General features: G+C 29.3%; 1 protein-coding gene across 3 annotated transcripts in view; it reads right to left on the reverse strand.

The window, feature by feature from the left end:
- elB (elbow B) overlaps positions 1-19,461 on the reverse strand; it is a 121,207-nt gene extending 101,746 nt beyond the window's left edge. For 2 of the 3 annotated variants that reach the window (XM_065499452.1, XM_065499450.1), the window contains exons 1-2: positions 19,009-19,461; positions 9,519-10,957 (exon numbers count right to left, since the gene is read on the reverse strand). In XM_065499452.1, the coding sequence (XP_065355524.1) occupies positions 9,519-9,575 (57 nt within the window). In that variant the 5' untranslated portion in view covers positions 9,576-10,957; positions 19,009-19,461. Of the gene's footprint in view, positions 1-9,518; positions 10,958-11,103; positions 11,151-19,008 lie in introns of those variants that run through there. The other variant, XM_065499451.1, reaches the window with a different exon arrangement.
- Between the last annotated feature and the right edge of the window lie 623 nt (positions 19,462-20,084).

Raw genomic sequence — 20,084 nt, forward strand, 5'->3', positions numbered from 1 at the left:
AGTCAATCGGATCTTACAGTTAGAAATGACGTATTTATATTCAAATTATTTCGACTCTGACCCACTGAGTATAGCTCAATTATTCTTTAAACACATAAACTACAGCAGGCTACAAGCTATACGACTACAAATGTCGTTGGTAGCAATCGTCGCCTGTAGTCAGCTACTTAATTGAAGTTTGACGTTTCGATAAATGTTGCTCATTGTCTTCTACGAAAATAGAAATTTCCCCAAAGCATAGCCCCTTAATTGTGTGTGTGATCTGTCGTCAAATTATTCAAACTCTGGTTCTCCTCTGCTATGCCTATATGTCAAGTCAATCGGATCTGTCAGTTAGAAATGGTGGATTTATATTCAAATTATTTTGATTCTGACCCACTTTGCATATCACAATTATTCTTTAAACACATACTCTACAGCTGGCTACAGGCTACACGACAACAAATGCCGTTGGTACAATTATCGTCCTGTAGTTAGCTACTTAATTATAATGCAAACAACATCAACATTGTAACTAGCTGACATAGAAGTTTGACATATCGATACATGTTTTTCATTGTCGCCTACGAAAATAAAAATGAGCTTTAGTTGGCTACAGTGGCAACGATGGTCGTGTAGTCCAGTAGCTGCGATGACATCAAAATAATCGTCTTTATATAAAAGTGTGTATTTTTGACAGGTTGTGATCGGTAGCCTGCTGTAGTTTCCATGTTTACAAACTAATTGAGAATTAGTTAAAGATGAACTCGTTTTGTTTTGAAAATTATTCGATAAATAAAATGTTCGCTGGTCTAGTAGACAGTTTTTGAAGTGTGTGTTGGTGGCGTGTAAATTGGGGCCTGTTACTTTATTAAACAACAAAAACAACAAGAACGAAAAAAAAGTTCATATTTTTATGGCTTTTTTTATTTTCTTTGTAGTCGTCGTTTAGTATGAATAGTATATTTGATGAGCGTTTCGTTTTCATTTCATGTGGTGTTGTTGTTGCTATTATTGTTGGCTTGGCTGGCTGTTTAACTGACTGGCTGACTTTTTTTGTTTTGTTGTTGTATTTAATGTGTGATGAGCAAACAAATGATGACACTGACAGCTGTCAAGTAGAGTTTATTTGATTTTATTAAAATTAATTACGGCCAAACGTCATTAATCACTAATATGTATATTTTTTTTTATTTGATATTTTATATACTTTTTTTATTATTATTATTATTGTTTAAATAAGAGGGAATGTTGGTTTCTTTATAATTTGTTATTACTGTTTTTTTTTTGTTCGTAGTAATAAATTTTAAATGATGAGTAAGTGGGCGAAGTGAATAAGTACTGAGGGATGGGGCTATAAAAATAAAGTGAGTAAGATTTAACAACAACAAAAAAATGGATCCATATTGCTATTTTGACTTTAAATATTTTATTTCTAAGAAACTATCATACTTATATTGTGAACTTTACTCTGTGATCTCCCATTTTGGAGTTGGGTGTTTTTAAACAACTTTCATAAAATGATCTACATACATATATACCACCTTTAATTGTGAACTTTCTTCATTTATCTACTACTTGGAGTTTTTGTTTCCTCCTTAAATAAAAAGCCAACACCTTAATCATTTCACCTTTTTTATATTATAACTTTCATATTTCTAAACTAATAATAATTACCCATCAATCTTATTTCGTTTCAGTCTGTGTAACAGCATTGTCAACTAATTGTAAGATTTTTATCTATTACAGAAGCTATAAAATAAATATGTATACAATATATTTATTTTTTCTCTAAACAAATAATTAATATAATCATGATAAGACAGTCAGTCAGGCAGCTGTAGAAAGAGGAAAGTGAAACGGCAAACAGAAAACGCAGTGACCAATTAACTGGCGCCAAGGGGTGTAATCATAATGTATTGTTAATCAATATAAATATGTATATATGTATATAAAAAACAAGCGACATAGTTTCGAGTAGCACTTTAGGCTTTCAATCAAGCCTTTAATAAACAGAAAAACAACATCACAACAAATGAAATACGATACGTGAGATTACAACAAAACAGCAAACACCATAAGACAAGACAAAACAATCCAATACATTATTAAGCTTAAACAAACAAACGGAAAGAGAGACAGACAGATGGACGGACGGACACTCAGCCAAACAAACAAATAATCAATCTCAATCACATCAATTACATTCGACTTTTTTGTTATCAGTTTCCAGATTTCAATTCTGTTTTGATTTTATTCTGTGTTAAAGAAATTTACTGGGTCTTGATGTGTCCGTGTCTGTCTGTATTGTTAGTTTACTATACCAACATCAATCAGTGTTATCTTACACACAGCGAGGGGCCACAACAACCACAACTACGTATAGTAAATTTACCACAACTGATCAAACTAACAACCACATTTCTTTCAATTCAAATTGACACATACTTAAAAATTGAAAACTATTGGTTTTGCTAGCTGTGCCTTTTTTCTTTCTTTCTCTTTTCTTTATATGTAGTAAAAGAAATACTTTGTTATGTTGCGTTCTATGAATGAAGTACATAAGTGTTCGGGGAAATAATGGAATTTAAAGAAAAAAGTGAGCTGAACGCCACTTAAAAGTTACTCAGCTACATTCCTGAATAATATCTATAGAGTTTAAATAACAACTAAATTATGAGGCGACAGGAAAGATATATACTCACAACCAACATATTATAATGAAAGGATTTCTTAATCAATTGTCCTTTTTGTGAATCAATAAAAATACGTCTCTTCCTAATTTTATGCTCCTAACCATATCGCGTTTTTAACAGGTGGATACAGATTTTTATATATTGATCCAATAATAGTTTTCTGTCAAACGTATCAAAACCAAATATTTTTAATCAATAAAGATTTTGTATTCCAAAGTTTATCTGCGCTTTACCACCATTGGCACGATGTCAATTTGTATGTTAAGGCCATCAGCGCAAAAGTGGTGTAACCCACATTTGTTTTTGGTTGCTGTTCTGGTGTCACATACAGACCGTACATTTTCAATATCAATACATAAAGGCCTGTCACACATTTTGCTCGGAATGGTTTCAATTCCGTAGTTTTTTTCCGATCGATTTCGTTTTAGGTTCTTCAGATTCCGTGTGATTTATTAATTCCAAAAATATTTAATAATTCTGTATTTCTGATTTTAATTTGACAGCGTTTTTTTATATCAAAACAAAAGTTAAGTTTTTGGTACTGAAATTGATTAAAATTTTTGAAAAACAAATAATTACAAAGAAATTTAATTCCACTTTGAAAACTGAAAGTGGTTTCATTACGAAAGAAATTTTCGTTTTACTTTTTCTGAAGAAGCGAAATAAGGAATTAATTCCACTTTCGATCAGAATGGAATTCTGTGACAGGCCTGATAAGCTACTTTTTGGTATTCAAAAGCAGATGGAACTGAAAAAATCGCTTTTGCACAAAGTGATGTAGCAAAAATGGTGTAAGTCGAATATACCACTAAATAAATAGTTTGGGGTTACACCAGTTTTGCACTGATAGCCTCAGTTATACTGTTTGTTAAAGTAATTTTTATATGAAAACTGTCGGTATAACTTTAGGTTAAAACATAACGATACATTGTGATAATGAGCGTTAGGATTATAAATGTACAATAATATTTGATATATTTGAATATTTAACCACTAAGGTGTTTTCAAGGGTCTATAAAAATTCACGCAATGGATTATTACACGATAGACAAAGGCATTTCCATTGTTGAACAAGAATTCAAAAATAACATGGCAGTTCGAGAAAAATAATTCTAGGAGATGAAACACATTTTCACCTTAATGACAGACAATTCACATGTAATTGTCGAAAAACATGTGACTGTTAACAGTGCTCGATATTGCGACATGATAACATAATTCTTTCTGCCTAAAGTAGACTATATTGATATGGACGAGATATGAAGACCCTCGTTGCAGTAATCGGTGATCGTAATAGGCCCCCATAGATCGGTTGAAGTCAAAGACCTTTGAATGTGAAAAGCCATGCATTGAAGAAGGAAATTCAAAGCTGCTCAATTGGGTAGTTTCAAAATAATTTGGAAATAAATCTGTCATTTCTAACTGGCTGATCCGATTGCCATGATTCTCACAGGCGTTTCAGAGGTGAATTGGATGGACCTCAAACATTTTTTTTATAAAATTTCCTGTTAGTGAGACTGACATGAACATTTCTGTAGACAATTTTCTGTCAGTCACTCTGGCATCAAAATTTCTATAGAAAATTTTCTGTCGATAAGTTTTACATCACATTTTCTATGGAAATGTTTCTACCAATTAATCTGATATTAAAATTTCTATAGAAAATTGTCTGTCAGTGAGTCTGATATCAAAATTTCTATAGAAAATTGACTGTCAGTGAACCAGACATCAAAATTTCTGTAGACAATTTTCTGTCAGTCACGTTGACATCAACATTTTTACAGACAATTTTCTATCAGTCACTTGGTATCAAAATTTCTGTAGATAATTTTTTGTCGGTAAGTCTGACATCAGAATTTCTATAGAAATGTTTCTACCAATGAATCTGACATTAAAATTTCTATAGAAAATTGTCTGTCAGTGAGTCTGATATCAAAATTTCTATAGAAAATTTTCTGTCGGTAAGTTTTCTATAGACAATGTTATGTCAGTGAGTCTGACATCAATATTTTTGAAGACAATTTTCTGTCAGTCACTTTGACATCAATATTTTTTTAGACAATTTTTTGTCTGTCTCTCTGGCATACAAATTTCTGTATAAAATTTTCTGTTTGTAACTCCGACATCCGAATTTCTATAGAAATGCTTCTGCCTGTGAGTCTGACATTAAAATTTATATAGACAATTTTATGTCAGTGAGTCTGACATCAATATATCAAGATTTCGATAGAAAATTTTAGTTCGTTGAATCCGACATTAATATTTCTAGAGAAAGGTATGTGTCAGTGAGTCTGATATAAAAATTTCAATAAAAAATGTTTGTCGGTGAGTCTGACATCAATATTTCTATAGAAAGTGAGACTGACATCAAAATTACTATAGAGTTTCTGTCAGTGAGTCTGTCGTTTGAATTTCTATATGAAATTATCCGTCATTAAGTCTGACATCAATATTTCTATAAATTTTAATTTTTAATTGATTCCGAAATAAAAAATTAAAAAAAATTGAACATAACTTTCTCTGGAAAATTGGGGAATGGAAATCCAGAAAACCCTCAGGCGTTATTGGGTTAAGCTAACTTTTCGGACGAAAAAAATTACACAGATTATGATATTGACATGACCTGTAATGTCGCAAAATTCTACAACAGAAATCACGTCGCTTTATAACATTCGAACTGAATTTTATCAAAATTCAATCTATTATTTTAAGCCCAGAAATATTTCGAATTCATGATACTTAATTCAAATTCCTATATTTGTAAAAGTCCCGTTTGGCATCTGATAAATAAAATTGAAAAAAATAGAAAAATAAACAACATTCAAAGCTTAACAATCTTCAATTTGAAATGAATATCAACACATACTCCAGACGCATGAGTGTCAAACTGAAAATATGTTGCGTCAACTCGACAAAAAAGAAAAAAAACTAAAAGAAAATTTATAAAAAAGAACTATGTATTTACACACAATTTAACAAATACCAAACTTTAACTTGCCTATAAACAAACACCAAAATATGTGTGCGTTAATGTAACAAATTTTCAGCATTTTCAAGCGTACGATTTTGAGACTGGCTGAATGAGTGACTGACTGGCTGGCTGAATGAGTAACTGAAACTTCATGTTTCCAGTGACTGCCATTGTGTTGGCGCTTTTTCAGTTTGTGTGTGTTTTTCGTGCTTTTGTGCACATTGTAGCGCATTTCAGATTTAAATCAATTTTAATTGGCGCCATTTAAGCTTGTAAGCGATTAAAGTTTATTAACCAACTGCTTTTATACAGTTTGGTAAAATATTTGTTCGTTTGTTATTGCTGTAGTTGTTTGTAATTTTGAGTATTTATAAAGTGAGTGATAAGTTTTGATGTGTTTTTCATGATGTTGTTTAATTTGTTGCTGTGGCGGTTTATTATGAAAAGAAAAAAATTCAAAAATGTTTATAAAAAATTAAAAAAAAGAAATAAAACAATTTATTGATATATATAAAGTGAAAGTCCATTATGATCATGTGTTGTGTTCATCCATAACTATATTAAGTTTTCGTCATTTCATGTTGTGCATGTTTGTTTAAATGTCAGTCTGACAGCTGTCAAACTTTGTAAAAATTTACTGTTGTTGTTGATGTGTCTATAATATGACGCCACAATGTCGTTTGGTTTTTTTTTTTCGTAGTATAATTGTGTGATGTGTCTTTTAGTGTTTTTTTTTTTTTTTATTTTTGCTGTCCCATAAATTTAAACTTAAAAAAATAGAAATAGTATATTGGAATTTATGGTTAAATTATTGTTTCGTTTTTTTTTTAATGTATGTGTTTAATTAAAAACTATTTGAAATTTGTTGGTTGTTATTTAATATAATTTGAAATTTTTTTTGGACAATGAAATTGTTTAATGGTTTGTGATTTGTTGAAGATTTTTTTTTAGAAATATGTGAAGTATTTACAGTCCATTTAACTAGTCCATACTAAGCGTTGATCATATCGTATTCACAATATCGGGTCAACACTTTCTGAATTCATTTGTAATCATTGTACTGTCTACTGTTGTCTTAACTTGTTCGCACTTACGCTGCACAGAGGGATGGCTCCATACATTTTTTTTGCAATTATATGGACCAAACTAAGAAAAGAATAAAATGTTTTCAAAATCGACCATGCCCAACGCCCACTGCCCATACAATCTAAATAGATTTTTTCGCATAAAATTGTTCCTATCCAAGTAAAACTCTAGAAATTTGGTACATATATTTTCTAAAACAAAAGAAGAACGTATGCTAAGTTTTATTAAAATCGGCCATGCCCACCGCTTACCGCCCATGCAATCCAAATGCAATACATTTTTGTGAAAAAATTATAAGGAGTAGTCGTAGAGCATTGAAATTTGGCACCGAGAATTATTAAAACAAACAAAAAAGGAACGCATGCCGAGTTTCAATAAAATCGGTCACGCCCACCGCCCACTAAACCCATACATAGATAAGAATTTTTTGGATATTTCGTTTATTATTAGACAAAAAGTGTTAAGTTTTCATCCTGTTCCGAAAACTTCCGAAAAATATTTTTTTTTTAATCGAAACAAGACACTCCCAACTTTCATTTTATTAAAAAATCAGCTTGGGGGAAAGTGGGACTACATTTTTTTTTCTATGGAAAATCAAAAATAAAATAATTTTTAGAGACTTATAGATTTGGACATATCTTGTTAATGGTTTATGATATCCCCATATTTTTTTTTTTATTTATTGAGAAATGTTATATTTTTCAAATATGTTAGAGGTAAATGGTATTATTAGTAAAATTATACATATATAAACCACTGAATTGCGTAAAAATATTAGTAAATTTTTGCTAACACCCTTGCATTTACTTTACTTCAATTTTTTAAAAATAAAATACAATTTTTCTTAAAACTATAAATGCACATTTCATCTTTAAACATTTCTCTACAAAACTGCATCATGTAATTTTTGAAATAGAGTGTTTGAAAAATTGACTTTTTGACACCAAAATCCCTCTACGCGCTGCTGCATATTCCTATAAAAGCACAGCTTTGTTTTCAAACAACATGCATATTTTTAGCTTTTATTTTGAAACATTTGTACAATATAAATTGTTTGAAAGTATTGGCCATTGTTAGCTATGACCTTTCTCCATCCTTTTCCCATCCTTCTGGCAATATATGGATTCCGAGCCAAAAGAGCTGCTCATCTTTTGAGGCCAAGAATGAATCAAGTCAATATAGGACAATCTGTTCCAAACTGAAGAATATCCCTAAGATAGCATTTTCAATCGATCGAAACAAATAGCTGTTGGGCGGGGCACTTTCTGAACAATAAAGCGGGAGCGGCAAAACTTCTCAACCACTTCATTGTAAATACTTTTTAACAGGTATAGCAATATGTGGAAGAGCGTTGTCATGATAGCTTATTACGGTTTCATATCTGGCCGTATATTGTGTGCTTTTTGCGGCCAATACGACCATTTGAAGCTGTGTCCGTTTGTCTGTGTAAAAAAAACTCTTCTGACTAACAACCGTAATTAATGAAATTTACACCAAAATTTTTATAATTTTTCTAAGCAGTTTCATACTAAAATATATCTTTTGTGGAGGTACAAAACTTCAACTTTATTTATGCATTAACTCGCTCTATTTTAATTATATATAACTTTTTTTCCACTTATGCTATTCTTATAATATTGGTCTTAGGTAAAGCGTATGTTTCAATATGTTACCCTAAAAATCCTTCTCTTTTGAACACAGTATACTGAAGAAAACAATTGTCTTTGAACAAAGCATATCTCATAAATAATATCTTCCATTTTCTAAAGCTTTAACCCATTGTGTGGTTATTCACACATCAAAAATTCAGACTAGGACCATGAGTGGTCAAGATTCATTTTACACCATTGGTTTCTTGGGCAAAGTTACTTAGAATTCTTCGTAGAATCATTTCCCTGTAAGATTTTTTTTTAATCTATACAATTCTCCCATTCTAATTTATATCAAATATTATCGAATTTAGAAGAGTAACGGTTCAAAAATTTATTTTTTTTATCGACATTTTGTTTCGTTTCTATAAAAAAAAAAGTTTTTAAAATCTGTAATAATGAGTTAAATTTATTCCTCTTTTTTATATTGATTTCTCATGTTCTGGGCCCTCACAAGATTCGAATATGTCTAGATCTGTCCGTTTTTGTTGAAAACACGATAAAGCCCAAACATAGGAAACTAACCGGCTGAAATTTTCCATACACAATACTCTCTGTAGATAATTTTTGTTTGGTATTGAAAATGGGAAATATCGGTCCATTATTTCTCCTTATAACTAATTTGTGAAAAAATTTATTATGATTGTCGCATAATCAATATGTTTATGGCTGCTCAAACACTATTCCGGGGGAACATTTGTATGGAGTATTGTAAAGTAAGGCGAAAATCGGTCAACTTTTGTCTATAGTCCCCTAAAAAAATGACTTAAACATTCATAATTTTTCTATAATAATTGAAATTGTGATTAATTTGAACACAAACTAGTTTTATATGAACCTAAATCTTTCTACCAACTTTTGTGAGGATAGTTCCATAAGTAATCCTATAAGCCCTATATCAGAAAAATATTTTATTGTAATATATTAATACAAGATTCGACATAGACGAATATAACTCACTTTCTTGTTAATTCTGTTATAATTCTTCTCAGGAAATAATAACATCGAATTTGTTTTCATTTAGAGTTATGTAAACTTAAATTTATGGTGTTCCATTTAACACCAAAATATTTGTGTTTTCATATTGAAATCATTATTTTAACTGTCACATAAATTATTTGCAAAATAAAAACTTACCGCAGTTGGTGCCACCATATAATCCGGCCTCAAATATTGATTGCTGGATTGCAGCATTTTATTATAATTTGTTAAATCCACTTTGACGGCTGTTTATATTAACGGCTACGAAACAAATTATTATATCCTTGTTAAAAACCCTTTACACTGGGTTGAGCGATTTTTAAAAGAACGAGAGAGAGAGCGGGGTAAACCACACACACACACACACTTAACAAATTATTGGCAACTCTTTCAAAAACACATGCACAATATTATTGCACTTAAAGTACAAATTGTACTCCTTTTTCTCACTGCTAAGGAGGTGGCAAGGCGAAGTAGATTTGTTTTACTTGGTTTTGTTATTGAATTTTACTCTCTAATCCACAAAGTGAGAGTAAAATGGACAAAACAAGTAGCACACACACAAACACTAATACACAAATAAGTGTTTACTGTAAAATCAGATTTCCTTGGGAGCAGTTTAATATTGATGGAGAGAAAATGGGAGATTTTCTTTTGGGGAGTTTGGTTAACTAAAGAGAGTTGTAGAATATATTTTTTTGATACACAGGCGCAGTAGTTGTAATGTTTTTTATTTTTTTTTTGTTTTTAGTAGCTTGAATAATATTGATGGTTTGTTGTTGTTAAATGTTTTGTTATTTTTTTGTTGTTGCAGTTATTAATATTAATTAATTTACTTTGCTAATTGTTAAAGCTAAAATAATAATTTGTTTGCTTATTTATTGTTTATTTTATTTAAGAGTGTGAGAAAAAGCTTATTTATTTTATTTAATTTTTTGTTGTTTTAATAATTTTTATTTTATGGTTTTATGTGTTTTTATTTAATTATAATTGGCATAAATTATTTAACTGAGCATTACTTGTTTATTGTTGTTTTTTTTTTATTTCTGTGTAATTTAATTTTTTAATGAATTTATTAATAAAATTAAAATTTTTCTTGTTTTAATAAATATAATTATTATTTGTGTTTGCTTTTGTTTTTTTTATTACACTTAATTTAGCATTAAACGCAGTATTGTTTACAATACATTTTATTATTATTTTTTCATTTGGTACATTTGCTGGGGTTTTTAATTAAGTAATAAATTTTACATTTTATTCAATTTGTTATTGCAATTGTTCATATATTTTTCCTATTTCACATAAATTTCATGTAGCAATGAATTTATTTTAGCTGTAATTTTATTTTAACGACTTCTATACATTTAATATGGTTTGTTTGGTTGGTTTTTATATTTCTTTTTTTTTTGCACTATATTTATTTTTTTGTTATTATTTAAGCATTTTTTTTTTGTTGGTTGTGCTTAGCTGGTTAACATGCGGTTTTTGCGGTTTGATATTTTATCCTCCACACACACATTTACACGTTATATTTACCACAATAAACCACATTAATACTCGTTGTTATTGTTGTTGCTGTTAATGTTGTTGCAGCTCTGTAAAGAGAAAAAGGAAAAACAAATCTATATAATAAAAAGAGAGAGCTTAAGGAATGAATGTTTTTAAGTATAAGGAGAGAGCATGAGTGCAAGAGTTTGTGTGTAAATATGGTAGAAAATTATTATTATTATAAAAAATTTACATTTGTAATGCAATTTGGTAATAAATCTTATTTTACTGTTGTTGTTGTTATTGCTGCTGCTGTAGTTCACTGCTGTTTCTTTCTGTATGTGCTTAAACATTAATTTATTACTTTATTTACGAGCTGTAAAATATTATTTTTTTTCGTCTTCTTTTGCTTTTTTTAAACAATAATTTGTTTGTTCAAAAAGGTGGGTGTTTTTTTTTTTTCTTTATTTTAAATTTAATATTTGCGTTATTTTTTATGATTTCATTCATTTTAATGTAGTTGCATTACAGTGGGTCATGCTAATCTAGCACGCGATGGCTATTAATTAGGATTTTTATTATAGTTAAGGCAAAAAAAAATCTCCATATTTGTAATTTATATGAGAGTTTAGATTGTTTTATGTTTGAATTTATTTATCTAAAACTGTAAAGTTTTGAAAAATTTCTCATTGAAAACTTTTAACTCAATAATATTCTAACATTTACTTTAAAAGAAAAGTCTTAAGAAATTATGGGAAGAATATTTATTACATTTTATTATAATTTCGATATCGAAATCATTTCTCGTTATGATAACTCATTCGATCAAGAATGAGGTAATTCGTTTAATTAAAGTTTTAAACAAATTTAAATTTTGTTTTAATATCGCCAGATTCCCTAATAACATGAAATATTCACTAAAAGTTCGTATGAGTAATATTGATTAATATCAACGTATGAGTAATGTTGATCAATCATAATATATGTACTTAAGGACAAGTAAGAGTGCTATTCTATGATGAATCCTATAAACCCTTTACAAAAGTATACTTTTTGACAAATATTAAAAACAATGTTTGTAAAGAATTGTTGGTGAACAATCGGTGACAATCGAGTAGGTCGCAGTTTGTGTTTATTTTTCAGCCACGTTAATATTTTTGAATGGGAGAAAGGTTTGTTGAGCTTCTGAAGAGTCAACGTAAAGTTTTTATATAATTCTTTGGTATTAGCAAAACCCTTAGGACTTGAAGATTGATACTTTAGTAAATTGAAATATTTTTATAAATAACAAATAAGAAAGTATGGTCGTTCAAGCCCGACCATTTATACCCTACACTAAGTAAATGAACAAAAACATTTTTCTTTTAAAATATCAATAATTTATATTCGTGAGTGATTTTCGGAAGTGGGCGTTATATGGATGCTATGACCAATCATCGACCGATCACCATGGAATTAAGTCGTGTGATTTATGTCTATATGAATTTTATTAATGTTGAATTTTGTGTGTATACCAGCATTTTTAAGAGATTTATGCACGTTAAAGTGATTTTCGGAAGCGGGTCTATATGAGAGCTATGTCTAATTATTGAGATACATATCTAAATTAAATATTTATGACCGATAAAGTTCAAGTTCGGAAGGACATTTGTATAGGGGCTAGGTGAAATAATGGACCGATTTCAGCCAGTTTCAATAAGCTCCGTCATTGAGCCGAAAAAATAATATGTACCAAATAGGGCTATACAAATATGGAGCATTTTCGAATTTGCGTTTTTATAATTTTTTACTCTAACCTAATTTCTTTTTTAAAATATTGGCTTATGTTTGAATAAGCCAAATTTTAATTTGGCTCACTTGTCCAGTAAGTTCTCATTCCGACTCTTATAAAGATTATATATAGTCCCAATGAAAATTTGATTATATTCACTCTATGACATAAAAATGGTGGATTTACAATAGATGTCGTATCTTTTGAAGGTGGTTTTTGATTTTAAGAACGTATATGTAATTTTAACAGATACATACATATCTGTCATCTATTCTCACTTCGATATTGAACATTATAGTGTAAAAAACAAAGTTCTTTTTTTTTGCTTTTTGTACCAATATGCGGAAAGTTATGCTTTACTTATTTAGCCGCTGAAGCACATCGATTGCTTGTTAAAGGTGAGTGTCGGTTTCAAAGCGCGAGAGATGGCCTGTGCTGTTCAGAAGTGGTATTTTTTACACGGAAGACAAAGATCGACCAGGCCAGTTAAAAACATTTGAAAACCAAGAATTTGAGACATTACTCCATGAAGATTGTTGCCAAACTCAACAGGAACTTACAAAATTATTTGAAGCTATTCAAGCAGCAATTTCAAAGTGTTTGCGAGCAGCAGGATTTATGCAAAAGCACGAAAATTGGGTGTCATACGAGTTGAAGGTGACAGACCTTGAAAGACGATTTTAAATGTCTAAAATTCAGCTTGAACTCTATAAAAGCAAATCATACTTGCGATGAAAAATTTATCCATTACGATAACACGAAGCATATGAATCGTATGTGAAGTCTGGTCAACCACCTGAATCGAAACCAAAGCCATATAACCATGGCGCTAAGATAATGATATATTTTGGTGGGAGTTAAAGGGTCCTATCTATTATGAGCTGATGGAATCTGGCCAGATCATCACATGGAACCTATATCGAATACAACTAATACGTTTGAAGCAATAATTTGCAGAAAAACGACAAGAATATGCGGCCAGAAATGAAACCATCCATCATGACAACGATAGGCCACATGCTGCAATATCTGTTAAAAAGTATGTATTTAGAATGAAGAGGTTGCGAAGTTTAGCCTCACCCCCCTCTTAAAGTCCAGACCTTGCCCCATCCGATTATTATTTGTTGCGATCAATGCAAAACGCCCTCTCTGGGATACGCTTCACTTCAGAACAGAGTTTTTGATATTGGCTGGATTTATGCTCGACCTCAAACGATCAGCAGTGTGTTGGCTTGGTACCTCCACGAGCTATCGAATTATTTACAAAATAAAAAGTTTCTAAACCACTATGCACTGCATTCCGAATTAACTGTGTGTATAGTCTGAATAAACTATGTGTTTCTGATCTTAAATACTATTGGACTGACTATTAAGGTTCAGTTAGCTTCCTCCTTTGACAATTACATGTTAAAAAACTCGTTATATAACCAGTTGTAAAGATTGTCATACATTGAAATTGGTCGGTAAATAAAAAATATAGACCTTTCGAAAGCTACCGTTCATAACGTTGAATAGACGTTTTTTCCCTTTTTGAATTTTAAAACTCTCAATGAAAACAAAAAAAAGTAAAAAACTAAATGCGGCTAAATTCAATTTGAAAATAAGATCTCTGCTACGCTCATTTATGTGAACCAGTGGTCAATATCAAAAGACCTACCAGGTGCCGAAATTAATCGTACACAAATTTATAAAATAAATGAACGGATCCTCACAAAAGTTGGAGTAAAAGTTTAGGTTCATTTAAAACTTATTTATGTCCAATTTCATCATGTCAATCAAGTCATTTTCGGTGGGACCTTGTATGTGGACTAGGGACAAATGTTACCCGAATTTCTGCATTATTTACAGTATAATTTCATAGTGCTTAAAACGAACTTGTGCAAAATTGTATCAGGATTGTCTCATAATTAACATATTTATGAATGCTGAAACAATATTCCGGGGGAACATTTGTATGGGTGCTAGGTTAAATCATGGACAGATATTGCCCGTTTTTAATACTAAACAAACCTTATTAACTGAATTTATTTGTTGAAAATGTCAGCCAGGAACATATCGTACCCTCAATAAAACCATAGTGTATAAGCATATACACCATTATTTTATTGCTAATCTACATAACCGATTCTATATGTAGTCAAAATTTGGTGAAATTCGACTTCTACGAAGTGGGTCAAAAGATCAATTGAAATATTACTTTTGTTCTAGTTGTCTTCTAATTGTTTTATTAAGGGCCCTATCGTGTTTTCAACAGACAGACGGATGGACAAAACTAGATCGTCTTAGAATTTGATAAGGACCCAGACGGACGAACATAGCTAGATTGTCTTAGAATTTCATAATTTCCCAGAACATGCATATATATTTTTATGGGTCCGCGATGAATATTTCGACAAAATCTATATTCCCTTGATCTTTCTTGATGTTGGGTATAAAAACTATCATTATTAATTATTATGTTGTAATCAGGATTTCTTTTCAATGTTGCAGCATGTTTTCTTTGTCGTTGCTACATTCTAACCTGTCACATTAAACATTATGAAAACAACTTAGCAAACAGTAAATAAAGAATATCCAAACTTAATACTTGGTAATTAAATAATAATAAATATTTAATTTAAAATTTTCGTAACAATCCAAAACAAATGTTCCTAAAATGTGTCTTAACCTTCATTGTCATTAATTAGATCGATCATTTAAAAAACTTTCCACTAACCCACTTTATATTTGTTTTAATTTATAGGAAAATTTTCAAACTATATTGCTGCTAAATTTTTAGCTACAACTGTTTAAATACTTTACTATGTATTTAGAATGTGCCACTTTTATTTCAATTTATATTTCTTCATTGGGCTTGTTTGTCTTTGTCAAGTTAATAATTTGTAATAATTTTTTTAGCTGTTTTTTCTTTTTTTTTTTGTTCTTTAAACACTTGTGTGTAATTAATTTTGTTTGTTAATGTTGTTTTTTTTTATTTAAGCTTTTTTTATTATTATTCTTATTTATGTTGTTAATTATTTGTAGTTGTTCATTTTTCATAAATTATAAGGTAAAATATAATTACACTTAATTATAGTGTTAAGCACTGAAGTGGGCTTGTTTTCTTGTTAAAAAAAATTAAAATGATTAATTAATTTTAATTATTGTGTTTTTTTGTTTGTTTGTTAGTTTCTGTGTTTTATTTTCGCTCTCTCGTGTTAATAATCAGGGTTAAACAAAAATTATCAGAATTTTTGTTCTTTACCATTTTTGTTATTTTAATTAATGGCTTCACAAAATGTTTGAGTTAATTAATGTGAATGTAACTGTTCCCATTTAGTTTAAGGAATTTTGCAATTAATCAATAATTAACACCTTTGGGAAATATATAAGTTTAATGAAATGTGTATTGAACTTGAAAAACAAATGCCGCTAAAATGATTTAATTAATTATTTATGTTTAAGTATTTAATTGAAATGAATAGCTGAGGCAGTAGTAGATAACAAGTTATTTTTATTCTAAAATGTAGAGGAGTTTTACAGGCAATTTTCTTTATAAAACACCTAAATTGAGCATTATAATCGATCAAAGTTTTTCGATACTTCAGTTCAAGCCGTTTGTCAGATTTTGTAAGAAATTATTTATGATATGTTAAAACTATCTGAAATTAACAAAATTGGAGCTGTTTATCATTGGATTACTTGATAATCTTGTAGTAGTTCCCGCTCAGATTCAATAATTTTTTAGAACAACAATAAATTTTGGACCAAATTTGTAATCTATTGAAATATGTAATTCTGAATTCATACTTGAAAACACACATAGCCAGGCTGGGCTCTTAAAATGTATATTCTGTGAAATTTTTGGTATGAAAAGGCTATAGCCGTAAGTGATCGACATAAGGAGAACATGGATAATTATACACTTTAATTTTTTGTTTTGATCTGACAAGAAATTCATTTCAATTTTTGTCTCTCCCTGGTGGCTGTGAGTGCCGATGACTGGTTCGGAAATATTTAAATTGAATTCAATGTATTTGTATTTTAACGCTCTATTGTTTACATTCGGGTTGAGTACTTGTAAATTGACGTAAAATACGTAATCTGAACAATATGAACGCGCACCACTGGTCTAGATATTAGCTACAAATATTCATGATTAGAGGAACGCACACAACAATGTAACGTTGGGAGAGAAGGCTCATGAGCAACAAATTGGGTAAAAAACTGATTCTCTGTACTTATTTATTGCTTTGGTGATGAACTCTAAAAAGTAATAGAAGAAAAAAACTTTCATTCTGACAAATTACAGGCTTAATCAGCTGATTTTATTTCATTTATTTATTTTCCTTGTGCAGATCTAGCTCTCAGCTAGTTTTTTTTATTTCTAGTTCCGAAAATATGTTTTCAGAGAAAAGTCGTGTCAAGTTATGTCAAAAACTAATGCACATTTCGAAGCGTGTTTACAAAGCATACAAAACAATTAAAGAGTTTCTATGACTACGGGTGGAAGTGGTAGGAAAAAATATGTTTTCAGATCAAAGATTCGATTTTCATACGTAATACAGAAAGTCTGACAAATTTGTTCTGGAAAAAAACTTAATAAACGGAAGTGGTGATTTTTAGAATAGCTTTAATAACAGCAAATAAACTGAAATACAGTATTTAATCAGAATTAGAAACAGATTAGTCAACTTTATATCAATCTCAAATCGAACCGCAGAATTCTAATTAATTCTGTAATGACAAATTGACTGATGACTTATGCACATCTCCATAAAGTAGTTAAAATCAGCTGATGCAATAATGTGATATTTACTGATGTAAAAGTACTACAATGGTTATGAATAGTCAATCGCAGCTCTCTAGTGAACTATTTCTATGTACTAGTTTCTAATTACTAGTGATATATGTTTTCTACTTTGTTGAAAAATATTAAAAAAACAACTCTTCTCATTCCGCGTATTGTCATCTTTACTATGACGTCATAACTGCTTTCAATCACTGACGATTTTAAAATAAGTCTTTTACAAACTACTTATAATTGTAATTAATTTTATAAAAACTGTTCCCACTTAAATTTTATCATATAGTTAATATATTACACAAACTTTTCTCAGGAAACTTTTTTCATAAATTTTTGGGAATAACATATTCAATTCTCATTGGGATTAGAATGATTAGTAGATACTAAATTTAACTGTTCTCACTTTTAGTTCTAGTAGTAAACAAAACTCAGCTTATTACAATTATTGCCATCTGTTAAGTTTTTCCACTTAGTAGTATGATGTAATAACTGTTCTCAATCGCGAAAGATATGAAACTGAGTTACTCGTAAATTATGTAAACTGTTCCTACTTTAAATTTCATTATTTAATTATGATATTTAAAGTTTTCTGATGGTTGGAAAGCATTCTTAAACTGTTGTTTGCCAACTATATAATTGGAATTGGTATAATGAAAACTGTTCCCACTTTTCATATTATACCAATACTAGATGTTACAAAAAAGTCTCTTTACAATTTTTTCATACGTTTTTGAAATTAACACTTTTTGTTCTCATTAAATTATGGTTAAAATTGTTTATATCTTAATATAAACTGTTCTCATTCAGAGTATTTTGCATAAAATTTGTTGAGCTTTTTGAAACCTTAAGTACTGTAATCCATAATATATTTCACATTCATTTTCTGGAGATGATAATTTTATAAAAAAATAATATTTTTCAAAAAACTGTTCCCATTTGTTTGATATTTTTATAATTTATTAAATTTGTGCAGTGTTTTTATAAAAAAAAACACTGTTCTCACTGCTCAAACAAGACCAATATCAACTGTTCCCACAAAAATATTCCAATTATGTTGTGTTCCGACTGTAATTCTCACTTTTTTGTAAAAAAAACATTTTTTTTAATCCAACTGTTTCTTAGGTGTATAGTTTTTTCCATCTTACATTTGTAAAAAACTGTTCTCACTCGAAAATTATTAGAAGATTCAACTATTGTTTGCAGTTCATTTTATGTTAATTTTATATTTCTTTACAAAACAAGAAGCTGTTGAAATATTTTATTAAATATTTATTAAAAAAAAAAACTATTCCCATTCGATTTTAAACATTTAGTATATTTAAAGCAGATGTATGTTAAAATATTGTTCCCACTTGCTTTGTTTTTCACTATCCACGCATTTTTCACATGCAGAACATAATTTTTTTTAATGAGAAAAGTTCAGAACAGTTTATTAAACGTTGTTTTTTTATAACTTATGGACAAAAATTATTATTTTTTTAACTTAATTAAATCCGTTTTAAATAAAACTAATTTAAAACTGTAAATTTTGTATAATAGTAAAAATAAAAATATTTAAATAAATTATTTTTCTTTTTTAAAACTTAAAATTAAATATTCACCTTCAAATTTTCTTCTTTCTTTGAAAAATAAAAACAATGTTAATTTGATTAATTTTGAAATATTTATTTGAAAACTATTCTCACTTAGTTTTTATTTATTTATTATTTATATTTTTCTTTTTTTTTGATTTCAATTAAAATTTATTGTTTTTTTTCTGGTTCTTTTGTTTACCGCGCGTACTATTTACGTGTGCAATAATCAACATCGACTAAAAAATAACTCTATATGAAAAAAAAAACTAAAACATTTGACAGTCATACGTCCATACGCATGCATGCATTTCGCATTTGTTGTACTCGTACGTAAAACACAATAACAAGAAGAAGCAACAACACACCACACAAAAGTTGAAAACCAAAATCAACTGAAACAAAAACAAATATTTCTTATTTTTTTTCTTTCTTATTGTATTGTGTGAAGCGACAATGACAACAGTAAAAATACTACTAAAATAGTGTAGTGTTGCCATTTTTTGTAATGCCCCCCTTTAAATAAATATATATTGCATTTTTGTTACTCTCATTTTGGCTCCAATTCGAAAAAGAGAGCCTGTCATTTATGTACTTTATGCTCACAATTTGAGAGCAATTGTGTAAAAGTGGAGAGAAAAGTTATTCTCATATGATAATTTTCAACAAGTGTTGTTGATAAGCTCTCACCTTTCAAGACCCCCCAAATGAGTTATTTTTTCTTGTTATTGTTTTTGTTTATTATTTTCTTGTGCTCTTCTTTGGGGGATATACTCTCGGCGGCTCTTTGTTTATGGGTATTGTTGTGTTAACGTGTTATTAAATGCTTTTAATTCGTTTTTATTGCCTGTGTTTCTTGTAGTATTTGTTTATTTTTTATGTTTTTGTTGCTGTTTGTATTTTTCTAGCTGCTACTCAGTTGCGAGAGCCATGGCTGGCGGAAGGGATTAAAGAGAATGTCTAGATGTTGTGTTAAAAATTAGTATTTAATAATTTTGTTGAAAAAAATAGTAGTATAAAAATACTAAATTATATTAAATTATTGTTGTTTTTGGGGTAAACAAGTAATATTATAAATAAATAAACTAATTTTTACATTTAAGTTT

Source organism: Calliphora vicina, chromosome 2 (genome assembly GCF_958450345.1).
Source record: "Calliphora vicina chromosome 2, idCalVici1.1, whole genome shotgun sequence".
NCBI classification, from domain to species: Eukaryota; Metazoa; Arthropoda; class Insecta; order Diptera; family Calliphoridae; genus Calliphora; species Calliphora vicina.